Source organism: Lacerta agilis, chromosome 8 (assembly GCF_009819535.1).
Source record: "Lacerta agilis isolate rLacAgi1 chromosome 8, rLacAgi1.pri, whole genome shotgun sequence".
Lineage (NCBI taxonomy): Eukaryota > Metazoa > Chordata > Lepidosauria > Squamata > Lacertidae > Lacerta > Lacerta agilis.
In genome coordinates, this window is record NC_046319.1 from 60178712 (window position 1) to 60193118 (window position 14407).

At 40.8% G+C, this 14407-nt stretch overlaps 1 protein-coding gene across 1 annotated transcript in view; it reads left to right on the forward strand.

Moving 5' to 3' along the window:
* MACO1 (macoilin 1) overlaps nt 1-14407 on the forward strand; it is a 59996-nt gene that overhangs the window by 18836 nt on the left and 26753 nt on the right. Inside the window, exons 2-4 of the mRNA XM_033157792.1 lie at nt 7675-7816; nt 9527-9653; nt 12282-12405. Of these exons, the coding sequence (XP_033013683.1) occupies nt 7675-7816; nt 9527-9653; nt 12282-12405 (393 nt within the window). The remainder of the gene's footprint in view (nt 1-7674; nt 7817-9526; nt 9654-12281; nt 12406-14407) is intronic.

The following is a 14407-nucleotide window of genomic DNA, read 5'->3' on the forward strand; positions in this document are numbered from 1 at the left end:
CGCAGGCCGAATTAACGAGCCCGGTGGGCTGTATCCGGCCCCCGGGCCTTGGTTTGCCAACCCCTGTTCTAGAGGGACTGAAAACTCAGACATAGCATGTGGGGGCTGTGGCCCCGGGCGCAATTTTGACAGGGGGCACAAACAGGCACCTCCACAGCAGGTTCCTTTATCGGAGCCTGGCTCTGCACCAGAAGGTGCTGCACCTTGGCTGCGGCGCTTGTGCCTGTTGCAGCTCTACCTCCTGGGTCAGGCCTGACTCGGGAGATGAGAGCAGGCAAGTGGGTGACAGCACTGCTGCCCATCTTCCTTGGCTGTGGCACATCTCACACCCAGCGGCAGCAGCTCTGCCATTGGGTCACATCTGATCCGGTGGCAGAGAGCATCGCCACAGCAGCTCCATCTCCATTGCCGGGTCAGGCCTGACCCGTGGTGGAAAGCAGGGGGAGAATGGACAGCAACTTCCTCACCCGTCTCCTCCCCTGAACTGTGGGCATGGGAGGGCGCCCTCCACACTCTACCCCCCTCGGGGGTGCGCCCCGCATGCCCATCCTGGGCAGTGCAGGCATATGCTCCACCACTGTGAATACTGACTGCTTTGAAGTGGATGGACCTTTTCTTTAATTCCTCAAGGGTAGTTCATATGTATTGGAAACTTCCCAAATAGAATAGTAAGGGAGCTTTCAAAGTCCTTTTGTGTGGTGAATATCCTCTGTTAATAAGGCTGTTGTCACAACCATCCCATCACAATGCCTAGATAGATTGATGGCATGTTAGGTCTGAGAATAACAAATCAGGGCTGCGAAAAGCTGAAAGAACTCCCACTGTAGTATCACAGAATTGTAGAGTTGGAAGGGACCCCGAGGGCCATATAGATTCCTGCAATTCAGGAATCTCAATTAGATCATATAAGACAGAGTAAGGTGCAATAGAAGAATGTACCAGATAACAAGGTCTAAGTGCACCAGGAGTAGGTAGCCTGTGTCCTTCCAATTGCTTCTGGACTCCTGCTGCCATCAGCCCCAGCCACCTTAGGCAATAGTTGGGTCAGGGGTAATAGGAATTGCAGTCCACCAGTGTCTGGAGGGTCACAGTTTGCTCATCCAGGCTGTAGCTGTCATAGCCTGCCTATGCATTAAGAACAATGTCTGAGGCCCTGTTTTCTGACCCATCATCATGAACTATTAGATTGGTGGGTCATAATCTCAGCATCTATAAGTACCACATGTTAGCTAGCCCCATATTTATAATAATGCATTGAGAGTAACAACAAATACTTGAGAGAGGTCAGTCACTGGATAACATGTTGGGTGGGAGGGTGATAATGCAAACAACTTACAGATGACTTGATTAATGAACACTCAATCTGATTTGTTTGTGGGGAGATTAGATGACATTGCATCAGGCAAGTGTTATCCCACACTTTCCTGTGCATTTCCCTGTTACTTTCCTTATGCAGTCTGATATTCTAGGGAAGCGGGTTTGTTTCACAAGAGCTGTGAATCAGCTTTAATTGTGCATCTTTAATTTGCAGAGATGTGACTGAATCCCACCAGAAAATAGTGACAATCTGCAAGCACCCTACATGCTGTAACTCTTTGCTATAAGTCCTAACAGAATGATTATTACATTGCCAAGCAAGATGTTTTGCTATGGGCTTAAAGCAGGCATATCCACAGATGTCAGTGTGAAATTATCCTGCCTTTACTGGGCAGCAATGAATGAACATATACTAAGAAATAGTTATGCCTGTGGAGTGACAAATGCCCTACTTCTGGCACTGTTTGCCTATCAAGTGGACCATAGAGAACTACAGGCTACTCTCTGTTGTGAACAGTGGGCCCTTGGTTAGGGCAATGGTCGATGTGGGCAAACAGTGCCAGAATTGAAGACATTGCCCTTCTACCTACTCATTCCTTCACTCTTGGCATATGACAGAAGGTTACAAAGCATTAATGAATTAGAAGTAACTGCATGAACATTGCCCATTCCTATTACATGTTTGTGACTTCTGTGATGTAGGTAACAGGTTCCTAGCACACTGACTTCACAGGACTGGGGAAAATTACTTTCTGAAATTTTGATGCTTGTATTAAGGATATACTTCATTCAGCTCTTGCACACAGCAACATCTTAACATAGTTGTTGCAATGGAATAAAATGGCACATAAAGGCAGAGAAGAGTGGGGAGTGCTACAAAAGAAGGGAGAAATGAGATGAGTGTAGAAAAGAGAATGGAGAAGGAATCTGAGCTCCAGAGAATTGCTGTAAGCCCCAGCAGCTTGCAGTAAAAAGTGCTGCTGTTCAGGGTGCCTGCACAGAGCCTGCAGGGCTGGTTTTCAGAGGAGTGTGGATGATTTAGGTGAGAGAAACTGCTACCTGCTCAAAAGGGGAAGATTCTGCTCATTTATTCAGCAAAGTTTGTGATCAAAATATGTAATAACATTATGCAGAATCTGCAAATTAAGCAAATCTAGAAGCCAAGCAAATCAGTCTTCTGTTCTCAGGCCGCTATTTGTGCCCAGAGGAGACAGTTCCTAATTTAGTGGCTTTTTCTTCTAACTTGAGGGAATAGGATAAGTTTATCATGGTAAATAGGTGACTGGCAGAAAGAGTTGTTTGACAGTGAAACAAACTCCCTCAGGAGGTGGCGGACTCCTCTTCCTTGGAGGTTTTTAAGCAGAGGAAGGATTGCCACCTGCCATGGATGCTTTAGTTGAGATTCCTGCATTGCAGGGGCTTGGGCTTGATGGCCTTCAGGGTCCCTTCCAACTCTGATTCTAGAATTGCTTGTTTGCTCTGAAGTAATATTCAGAAAACTTTGTTCTGCGTTGCTATTCAGGTTTACTTGCAAGGCTTCCTTTTTTTACTTCCTCTGGCAAACTTGCTCATACTGTATCAAATTTCTTCAAGAGGTAGGAAGCTTTCTTCTTCTTCTTCTTCTTCTTCTTCTTCTTCTTCTTCTTCTTCTTCTTCTTCTTCTTCTTCTTCTGCAGCATCATCATCAATGGATTTGTTATTCATGCCCAGGGAACACAAAGCTACTAAAGACCAAACAAACAGGCAAACCTCCTCCCCACATAGATACATTAAGACCAAGAGGAAAAATCCTGCCCACTTCAAGGTCACGGGTAGTTAAAGGCCCAAGGCCTGGTTATAGAGGAGAGTTTTTTGCTTGGCACCTATATAAGGATGTCGGCAGGCGAGTCTTCCTGGAGAGAGCATTCCATAAGGGGAGTCACTGCAGAAAACGCCCATTCTCTTGTTGTCACCCTCTGCACCTTTTGTGAAGGGGGCACATGGTGAAGGGCCTCCAATGGTGGCTGCTGGTTCTGGACTGTTTCATATATGGAGAGGCAGTCTTTAAGGTATTGCAGTTTCTTTATCCTGCTAGACATGTTGTTGTTGCTGCTGTTGGATGGATAAAGGGCCTTGAATTTATGCCTAGAGCCCATGTGTAGATATAATATTCCTGATCTACTGACCTAAGAACATCAGGGAGCATGTTGCACTTGCAGCATATTGGTCCTTCCTCCGCCTGTCTCCTGTGCAACTTCCCTCTCTTTTTGCATTAATTAGCGCTTGTATAGTATTGTGTTTGTGTCAGCACAGAGTTATAAACTGCTTAGCATTACCAATACTGTACAATGGGCCAGATGTCCTGTGGCCAGTGGAAAACTGCTTCTCCCCCCCCCCCAAGGAAGAATATCATGGAAAGAGGGAGATTGGTCTGACCCCATCCTTCAGCCAGAGAAAGGGCAGTTTACCTTGCCCGAAAGAGCACTTTGTAACAAGAGCAAGTGTCCGCACGCTTATCCACACTTCCTCTTGTCCTGCTGAACGGCAATACAGGTGCTTTAAATAAAAAACCATTATTAAAGATGTAGCACTATGCCATATTTAAAACCTACCATGGAAGGAGAGGGCAAGGGAGTTCATGAGTCCTGTGACACATTCCCAGTCTCTTTATAGCAGTTAAGAAATTGGGAATGCCAGGTCTGCACTAGACTTCATATAAGCAGCTAAGAGCTCTTATTATGGCTACAGTTATTTTGGTGGAGCAGGACAAATAATTGAAGTATGCACATGAAACCGGAGCCCAGGAGGTGGGTTACATATGTCCAACAATATCTTATTACAAGATCATTCTCCAGCAATTGTATAAGGTGTTATAAACTATGCAGATAAAGTTGTTTCCATTCTGTTGTACAGACTTCCAGCACGTTTGGTGGCTTTTAGACATTGTCTTGGAAATAAGAGAGCAAACTCTTGAAAAGCAAAATAGCATTGTGCATATTGTTCAGGGATTGCCAGTGCTTGAAAGATAGGGAAGGCTCTCAGTAATAGGTGGGTGTTTGCTAACTGCTTGAAAATATCTCAATTTTAATTTGCTGTTGTAATGGCTAAACTGGCTCTTCCTTTATTGTGTAATGTGTATTTCATTCCCTCAAAATAATTTCTTCAAACTATTCGCAGGAACTGGATGGAGTAAGTATTCTGGTGAAAGAATGTGAGATGTCATCAGATGGGAAGGGTACCGGTACTTTCTGTTGTGCTCGGGCAGTAAAATCACCCTAGAGGATTGTTCAAGTTTATGAATTAACTTTTTGTATCCCATGCAGCAGTAGTTACACAAATAAATTAAGTTAATGTGAGTTTTTATTTGTTTTTAGTTGACTGTTATTGTGTCCCCCCCCCCAAAAAAAAGGTTTTTAAATATAGTGGGGGTTTTTGATAATATATTATTTTATCTTTTGTAAACTGCTTTGAGGTTTTCTTTTTTAATCAGTGTATAAATTTTATGAAAGAAAATAAATTTCAAGACAACTTGATATCACTGGACAACACTTCACTTAAGTTCTGACATTGTATGCATTAATTTTTTAAGTTTGTTATGTAGAGTTCTTCCTGAGATCCATGCACTGAAGGTCTCTCTGTTTACTTCTAGTAGGCCCATTGGAAAAGCATAGAAGAGTAATACTTGGCTTACTTGCCAAAGTCAGGCATAATGCCAAACAATTATTTCACACTGCCTGAATGAGCCTTAGGCTCGTGTCCTCTCTCCTTCCCTCTCATTGCTCCATGTTTTATTTTTGTGGCAAACTGCAGCTTGCCATTGCATCCATACTAGTAAACAATAATTTGTGCTTGCCCTCCAAACCAGAATTGGAAACTACAATATGATTGTGGGGGAAGAGGCAGAGAAGGAAGCAAGTGAGCCTGAAGTTCACTCACGTAATGCCAAGCCATAGTTGCCCAGTCCTCATGTAAATCCATCTGTTATCTTCCTCTTTATTTCAGTTTGGATAGAGTGTCTGTTGTCAGCAAGCCTTTCACAGGCAACATTGTAGTGCTTATTTCTGTACTGTACAGAAATAAACCTGTTGTTCACCAAGGGTAAATCATGACTGCTATTGATGCTGTGATTAGCTGCTGTAAGTTTTTATTTGATTTTTTAAAATCGTTCCTATTTTGCACTTTCTCATATGGCAATAGCAGTTTAATTGTTCCTATGGATCCATGTCCTTTAAAGGACTTGCAATAAAAATTGACCTCATCCTGGATGCCGAAGGAGAGATAAGGGGCATGGGACCAGCTACAAAGTTTAGTTTCAACTATTGCTAGCCTGTTTTAGGCCATCTTTTTTGGAATATCAAAATATCAACTAAAAAGCAGGGCCCTACCTTTTAAAATCTGTGAAATGCAGGTAATTGCGGTGTAAATGAATCTAGAAGGCTGAGGTGAGCATTCATCAGTGATGTGGTTTGCACATAACGCCATTGCAGTTTAGTTTAGCCAAAGTGTGGTTTGTTTGAAGCCCAGCGGAGTAACCATAGTTTGTTTTCTGGCAACAGCCCACAATGTGAAACAATATTTTTTTGGTTTATGAACATCGGCTGTTTTAACTATCACTTGGCATTATTTCTGAACCTATTAGCCTTACTTAACTATCATTTGTTTGACCCCCTCCCCATCTCTGATGCTTGCCAAGCTACAGAGGCATGAGGCAACAGCATCTGGAAAACAAACCAAGCTTTGGATCAATAACCCATGCCTGCTTGCTTGTATGTGAGACAACTTGTGGTTCTCTGAACAATTGTGATCAGATGCTGTTTGAAAGTTAATCCAGCAAAGATACTACATGGCACCTTGCATTAGGAAATAACCATTGTCGTTAATTGGTAAACAGTGACTGTTTTCTGAGATACTTTCCTTTACTCTGAGGTGGGGCATCTTGCTGTGTTTAAATGAAATAAGGCTATTGTTAGTACTTAGCTTCATAGTTTTTCACACTCTCTGCAGTGCTGCTATGCAGTGCAGCTGCAAACAGTTTTATCCTTCACACCAACTTAATTCTCTGAACTTTTATGAGAACTGAAGTTTTTGTACTACTCTTATAAACATGTGACAGCTATGGACTCCAAATTGCTGCAAAGAGACTTTGGCATTGTCATCCTCTGATTTCTATGTGGAATTCAATTTGGGGCAAAAATACAAGACTTCTGCATCCTTGTGCAAAATACAGATTATGTGAGCATTGCAAACTTATGCCCCAAAATTATAAACCAAAATTGACAAATATGCTTTCTTTCTAATTATGAAAAGAGCTGCTAGCTGAAGCTGTTCTCTAGAGTAGTGCAATGTGCCTCTTTAAAAAAGGAGTAGAAATTTTGCTTTGCCGTTGCATAAATATACATCTATACCTAGGGGCACACCGTCTGGCCCCCAACATGCTGTCCCCATTGAAGCCTCGCTTACCAGGGGTTGTGCATCTTTCAGGTTCCAGTGAGATCTGCCTCACTTACCAGGGTCTCAGGTTGCATGAACCTCTGGAGGCCTCCATGTGATTTCACAGGGCTCTCACGAGATCTTGCCAGAATCTGGAAGCTGCCACAGCTGATGTTCTTTGTTCCTCCAGTGGTGGTGGCATGCCTGCAGAGGCACCCCTTGAATTCCACCTCATTCTTCTTCATGGATAGGCTGGCCCTGTCTATACATGTGGGGGGGGGGAGGACAGTGGCCCTGTTCACATGTCACAGTAAGCCATAGTTACATACACTGGCTGCTTTCATATGGCATTATAAACCATAGTTATTGGTTTACTTTAATTGTGAAGATAGGTCCTGCTTCACTTCCCTCTGAGAGCAACAAAGTATATTCCTGGTGTAGCATCCAAACTAGCAATTGTAGTTTGTTTTGCTCCAAACAAGCCATGATGTACAGCAGAGCTTTTTGGCTTACTAGTATTATGCTGTGTGAAAGCAATCAGCATGTTTGTAACTTATTTATTTACAACATTTTTATCTGTCCATTAACAAAAAATATCTAGCTGGTTTACCGTTTTTTAAAAAAACAAAAACAAACCAACAACCTTAAAACATAAAATGCAGCATGGACATATCACAACCAACTTTAAACCAGCATCAGCATAATACTGGCAACAGAAAACAATATTGCCAAAGATCTATAAAGCTCTAAAACTTAAGTAAACAAGTTTAAAAAAATGTTTTGTTAAGTAATGCCTTTTTCAACACACTGCCTCTTTCCTTGAACATTACATCTTCATGTAATAATAGTGTTACCTCAAATGTATTTATTTTCAACAAGAAAAACATGTTCCTTTGACTGCTTTGGTTTGCTAAATTAATGCTTTGCTTTCTTTTTTCTCTTTTTCAGTACATTTCTGTACCTGAAATTCCTGGTAGTTTGGGCCCTTGTACTGCTGGCTGATTTTGTTTTGGAATTCAGATTTGAATATCTGTGGCCATTCTGGCTTTTCATCAGGAGTGTTTATGATTCCTTCAGATACCAGGGATTGGTATGTATAACATAAAATTGCTGGTGTGTGTGTGTGTGTGTGTGTGTGTGTGTGTGTGTACCAGTTTTTGGTCACTTTCACATTAAACCCTAGCTTAGTGAGATGTGATGAGCTGCAGCAAGCCTCAGGATTGTGTAGTTTACTTTTCTTCCTCCTGTACTGCTAAGATGAAGAGTTCAGAAGCTTTTCCTTAACTATGGTTGGTTTGTGTCATCAAGGTCAAACAATAGTTATTAACTATGAAGCCAGTCATATCAATTATTGTACTATACTGCTTTTAAAGGTTTTTTTTAACATTGCTGTCCATTGCCCTGATGTTTTGCGAGAGGGTGGTATATAAATACTTTTATAAATAAGATATCAATAAATAAATAAATAAATAAAGCTGGCTTTTAAAAACTAACTGTAGTTATTATTAACCACAGTTCCGAATCTAGATGACATAGCAAGCTGTGGTTAAGCAAAAGCAGAAATGAAAGCTTCTGTGCATTCCTTCCCAGCTGGTCGGTCTGAGACCAAGTCTTGCTGCAACTCGTTCCTAGTAAACTGTAGTTTGTCATAATACAGTGGTACCTTGGGTTACAGAAGCTTCAGGTTACAGACTCCGCTAACTCGGATATAGTACCTCGGGTTAAGAACTTTGCTTCAGAGTGAGAACAGAAATCGTGCGCCAGCAGCAGCAGGAGGCTCCATTAGCTAAGTGGTGCCTCAGGTTAAGAACTGTTTAAAGTTAAGAACAGACCTCCAGAACGAATTAAGTTCTTAACCCAAGGTACCACTGTATGTGAATGTGGTCGTTTTCTCTAAGCCTAACCACAGGATTGGCTGAGATGCTAAAATGGAGCAGGGGACCATGAAAGTTGCCTTGAGCTCCTGGAACAAAACTGCAATCAATCAATCAATTTCACAATGGTTGGCATGATTTTTCCTAACTAATGCTGTTGATGGAGCAGCAGGCTTACACACTGCAGGGATACAAAGACTTCTGATAAGTATGTTTTTGCTCAAACTGCAATAACTTAGTCTTCAGACACACTTTTGCCATCCTTGCTACTACAGGTAATCCTCTGGATATGGTGTCAGAAATACCACTGTGGTGACAAAGGGCCAAACAACACATGAGAAAAAGCATGGTTTTTTTTAAATTGTGTGTATCTGGTTTGTATGATAAGTTGAGGAATGACTGGTATGAATCTATGGTAAAAGAAATGCCCATTTACAGTGGTACCTCGACTTACAAATTACTTAAATACGAATTTTTCGACTTACGAATGAAAAAAGTGCCCGCACGCCTACGAATTTTTCGACACCCGAAGGACATCCGTTGGCGGTTTTAGATGGGGTTTACTCGACTTACGAATTTTAGATGCGGTTTACTCGACTTACGAATTTTTCCGAATTTTTCGTCTCCAATGCATTCCTATGGGGAAATTGCTTTTTTCGACTTACAAATTTTTCGACCTACGAATGTGCATTCAGAACGGATTAAATTCATAAGTCAAGGTACCACTGTACAATGCAGTAGTAATCAGAAACTATGGTAACAGGAAAATATTGATAATAAGAGACTTGCCATTCATATAAAAGATTCATATAAAAATTAAAAGCTTAAATAAGAAACCATTGCAATGCATTGTTTGAAGACTGTTCAGTGCAATTATTTTTAAATTTTAACATACTCTTTCTTCTGCCCCTCCCCCTTTTCTGTAGGCCTTTTCAGTATTTTTCGTCTGTGTAGCATTTACATCAAATATCATATGTCTGCTCTTCATACCAATACAATGGTTGTTTTTTGCTGCCAGCACGTATGTTTGGGTACAGTATGTCTGGCACACAGGTAGGTCACATTCATTACACTAAACGTTAAATGTAAATCTTAGAGCATGATGCAAAATAATGGTTACTGGTTATTTTCTCAAAAGTCACATGTAGTCACAGTTAGATCAGCCTCCTGTTGCTTAAATTGGTAGTACCGAATTCAAATTGCCTCTATATATGTGAATTTAGTCTTCAAATATACAATGTAGCCTTCAGGTTTAACATTTCCCAGTCCTCATCAATATTGCATGTGTTTTATGTGTTTGCTGCCATGGGCTCTTTTGAGAGGTAGGATGGGATATACAGGTGAAACTCGAAAAATTAGAATATTGTGGAAAGGTTCATTTCTTTCAGTAATTCAGCTTAAAAGGTGAAACTAATATATGAGATAGACTCATGACATGCAAAGCAGATATGTCAAGCCTTTATTTGTTATAACTGTGATTATTATGGTGTACAGCTGATGAGAACCCCAAATTAACAATCTCAACTTTGGGGTTTTCATCAGCTGAATGATCAGCTGAATGCCAAAATCATCACAATTATAACAAATAAAGGCTTGACATATCTCGCTTTGCATGTCATGAGTCTATATCATATATTAAACTCCAGTAGCTAATGAAAACAATTGCTTACATAAATGAACTTTTCCACAATATTCTAATTTTTCGAGTTTCACCTGTAGATATAATAATATAATAAAATAAACAAGCTTGCTTATATGAGAATGAACTCTGGAGTCTGAGGCCTGGCACTCAGTGTATTGTGAACTGCACTAGAGCATTTTTAGCATTAGGGATCTTGGCCTTTCAGGGTGTGCATTTTCTTCTTACTTTCAGAGCATACTTTCCACATTTACTTGCATGCTGTAGAACTTATGCATTGCATAGGATTCTAGTGCATATTCTCAGGTACATGCTCAGGTCATGCAGGACACTGCTCTGCCTGTTGAATCTCCTGGCAATCTGCAAAAAAACTGAACTGTGTCTTAGAACACATTCCAGGGGAAGCTTCTACCAATTGGCAAGTTGTCTTTCAGGGACGTTTGCCTACTATTACTGATTTTTTTCTTACTTAAGAATCTTAGATTTCTGATAGATAGTTTGCAAACATGAGATCTCCTGGAAGAAGATACAAAATTGTTTCATACACATTCTTAAGGGGATGATTCATATGCTACTAGCAGCACAGGTACTGTTTCCCCATAACTTCTTCCAGCGCTGTGTTGATAACAATTGGATGCAGAAACCATGTAGGTGGCTTTTTAAATAGCCAATTGTTTGGCTGCCTGTGGTCAATGAGAATTGTCTCCAGGCAACCATAGGGAGCAGCTTTGGACAACTGGAAGTGTGTTGGTTCTTTAAAGCTGTTGATGTGCCACAAATAAGTTCACATATTTTTATTTAATATGGTATGAAAAAGACTTTCAGGCTTGGCTTAGATGCAGTGAGAAACCATTGTTTTCCACTACAAGAATGAATAGTGATGCTGTCTCTTCTTTCATGCCTGCAAGGAGGAGACATTTTCTATTTTAAATGAACCATCATTCCCTGTCAAATTTGTTATGGAACTCTCATTTCTTTAAACCATGGTATGCTAGAACAGAACCATGGTTTGAAGGTGGTTTGTTCTCACCAGCCCTAGTTTCAGCAAACCACAGTTCCCTGATGTCACAGGAGCAGTAGCTTAGTTTAAAACAGAAAGCAACAGCTTTCAGTCTCCTTGCGGGTGTTAAAGATGGAGAGAGAGAGCACATGCTTTCTCTTAAACATACTAGTTGTATCAGACAGAACCTTCAGTGAACTATCTTAAGTGACTGCTGAAAACATTTTTGTTTAGACAAGGCTACCCAGATGTCTAGAATGCTGGTGTGTTTTTAGTTGATTGATGGTTTTAAATTTTTGAATGTTTTAAGTAGTTGTTTTAATTTTTTTACTAAAAATATTATTGCTTTTTTCTTTATATAAACTACTTTGAAGATTTTTACAATCAAGCAATGTATAGATTTAAACAAACAAACAAACAAACAAATACTATGACACATCAACCTGTGAGAGGTCTACTTCAGGTATTACCAGTCTGCAAACATCATCCGAGGAATTTCATTCTGCTACTCTGTACTCTCACATTCACAAATGCTATCTAGTTCTTGTTCTGAAAAATTTGAGAAAAACAAGGTGGGAATTGACTTTGTCCAACTACAATGGATAATCAACAATCTATTTAATTCTCCTTCTAAACAGCAATAATAAGTTTTCTCAGTCAATTAGATAATCAGAATAAAATAGACAAAGTGCTGTTCTCTAATTTATGGAAGCTAACTTCCCCCAACCACTAAATGAAAGATTCAGACCTTAAAGTCATATATATATTTGTTAAGGGAGTACTAATTCCCTTATTTTCCTAGGACTTCACCTTTTCTCTCCAAAGTATTGTCTTCATTTAATTTCTAACCACCTTCAAATTGCTTACAGAACACATCTCCATAGCCAGCTGGTTTCAAAAGGGACATGCATTTTAGTTCTAGATCTATCATAACAAAGCTTTTTATTATCTTTTTCTTAGTTTATGAAAGCCATGTCTTAAGACTTCTGACTTTCTTTTCGATGTTAATGATGCTTGATTTCTGCCTGTCTGTCTCCAACAGAGAGGGGCGTGTGCTTACCAACAGTATCGCTGTGGATACTATTTGTTTATATTGAAGCAGCAATTAGATTTAAGGATCTCAAAAACTTTCATGTAGACCTTTGTCGACCTTTCGCTGCACACTGGTAAGTGTTCCTTCACTGTCACTGTTTTTCTTTTTCTTTGTAGTATTCTCTCAGATTTATGATCTCATCTGTTATTCCTAAGCAGACTGTACTTTAACCATCAAAGGTGTCAAGTATGTTACAGCTGCATTTGTGAAAACTTAATTCTTCAGAGTTCTTTGAACTGAATTGTATGTCATAACAGAGGTAGATTTCTCTATGTCAGTGTGGCCAGGTGGGGGAGCTTCCCAGACATTCATGCTGAACTCTCATAAGCACTTTCTATAGATATAGCAATGTGCTGCTTTTTAAACTTGTGCTTTATTCATGGGCTATTTGCAAAAGGATTTTTAAACAGCAGTGCCTGTTCCCAATAACAGAGCAGACACACACAGTAAAACTTACCAGCTGATGATCAGGGGTAAAATCCTGCTAAGTGGAGGTTAAATCCTGCTGCTTTGGCTGCCTGCTCCAGCAGGGCAGCTTGGGCACACAGCCAATGCAGAATCAAGCCCTATGCAACAGCTGGCACAATCCTCACATCAGAATGATGTCAGCTGATTGGTGAGTGGGCCTCATGAGCCAAATTTGTCCCCTTGCAGGCCAAGATTGGCCCATAGGCTGGAGGTTCCCTACCCTTGGTTTTTAAGCCCTAACCCTATCCCTATCCCCTGGATAGCTCAGTTGGTTAGAGCGTGGTAATGGCAAGGTTGCAGGTTTGAACCCTGTATGGGACAGCTGCATATTTCACATATTTCACATATTTAATTTGACTTTTTTTTTTACCCAATATATAATTTCCTTTTAAAATTGCTGCCCATTACCCAACAGCTTGCCTTCTTTACAGTTACAATTTTTAAAACTTGGTTACTGAATTTATTTGTCACTTTCATAGAGGCTGCCATTGCATTAATTGCTAGTGAAGTTCTTCTGAAGTCAACATGGTTCAGTTGGTGGAATGAAGCCATGGACCACACCTTTTATTAAAATTAGTGGGTTGTAAAACTATAATTAATTTGGGTAATTAATGCAATTAAATGTAGAAAATTAATGTACTGTTTTAATATAACGTATGTGGTCTAACATGGTGAATGCCAAGCTCAATTTTTTAAAAAACTTACTTAAATTCCTTTAGACACCACCTAGCTGAAAATGTAACTGTTCTGACCGCTCTGGATTCCTGCTTTCTGCTAGCTGGTTCATCAGAGAAAAGTTTATTGTTGCCTTTTCATCTTTAACCCCAACATTCATCCAAGGAGCTCAGTGCAGCATACATGTCTTCCCCCACCAGTGCCATTTTGTCCTCACAATAACTCTGTGGTGTATGTAAGACTGAGGGAGAGTGCTGGCTCACAGTCTCTCCATGAGCTTTTGGCCACCTGGGTCATAACTTCAGTGCATGGATCAATTTTTTCATAAGGGTAGCACAATGCTGTGCCATCCTTGGAGCAAAATAGCTACCTCACCCCCCACAACCATTGCCGTCACTGTCCCTGCTAAGTGTCAAATGTGGTGATAGACTGACTGTGCAAAGGCTGCCATGGTGCTCTTGTGATCTGAAAACTATGGAACTGCTGAAGCTAAACATCTTGGCTGCACAGAAGGCTTCCAGCAGCGGGGTTGAGCAGTAATTCTAGCTTACACTTGGAAAGGGGGTACTGGGGACCCTTTCCCGTCCAAGAGATGCATTCTCTAATAAGAAATCTTCTGGCAAAATGGAATTCCAGCCATGGAAATGTCAGAGGTTTCTACACAGACATGTCTCCATTCTCCATCCAGGCAACAGAGAGGTGGTATTACAGTTCAAGAATACATTTCAGCTAAGCAAAAGTACAGAGAGCAAGTGCAGAGAGTGCTAGTGGGTGGTGTGCCCCGTAAGGGTCCAGGGGGCTGCATAGAGAGGCTTAGAGGGCTGCATTTGGCTCCCAAGCCTGAAAGTCCCCAGCCCTGACTTTGGGAGAGTCTGCACTTGAGCCAGATGACTTGGGCAAGGGACATCTCTTCCCCCACCCCACCCCGGTTC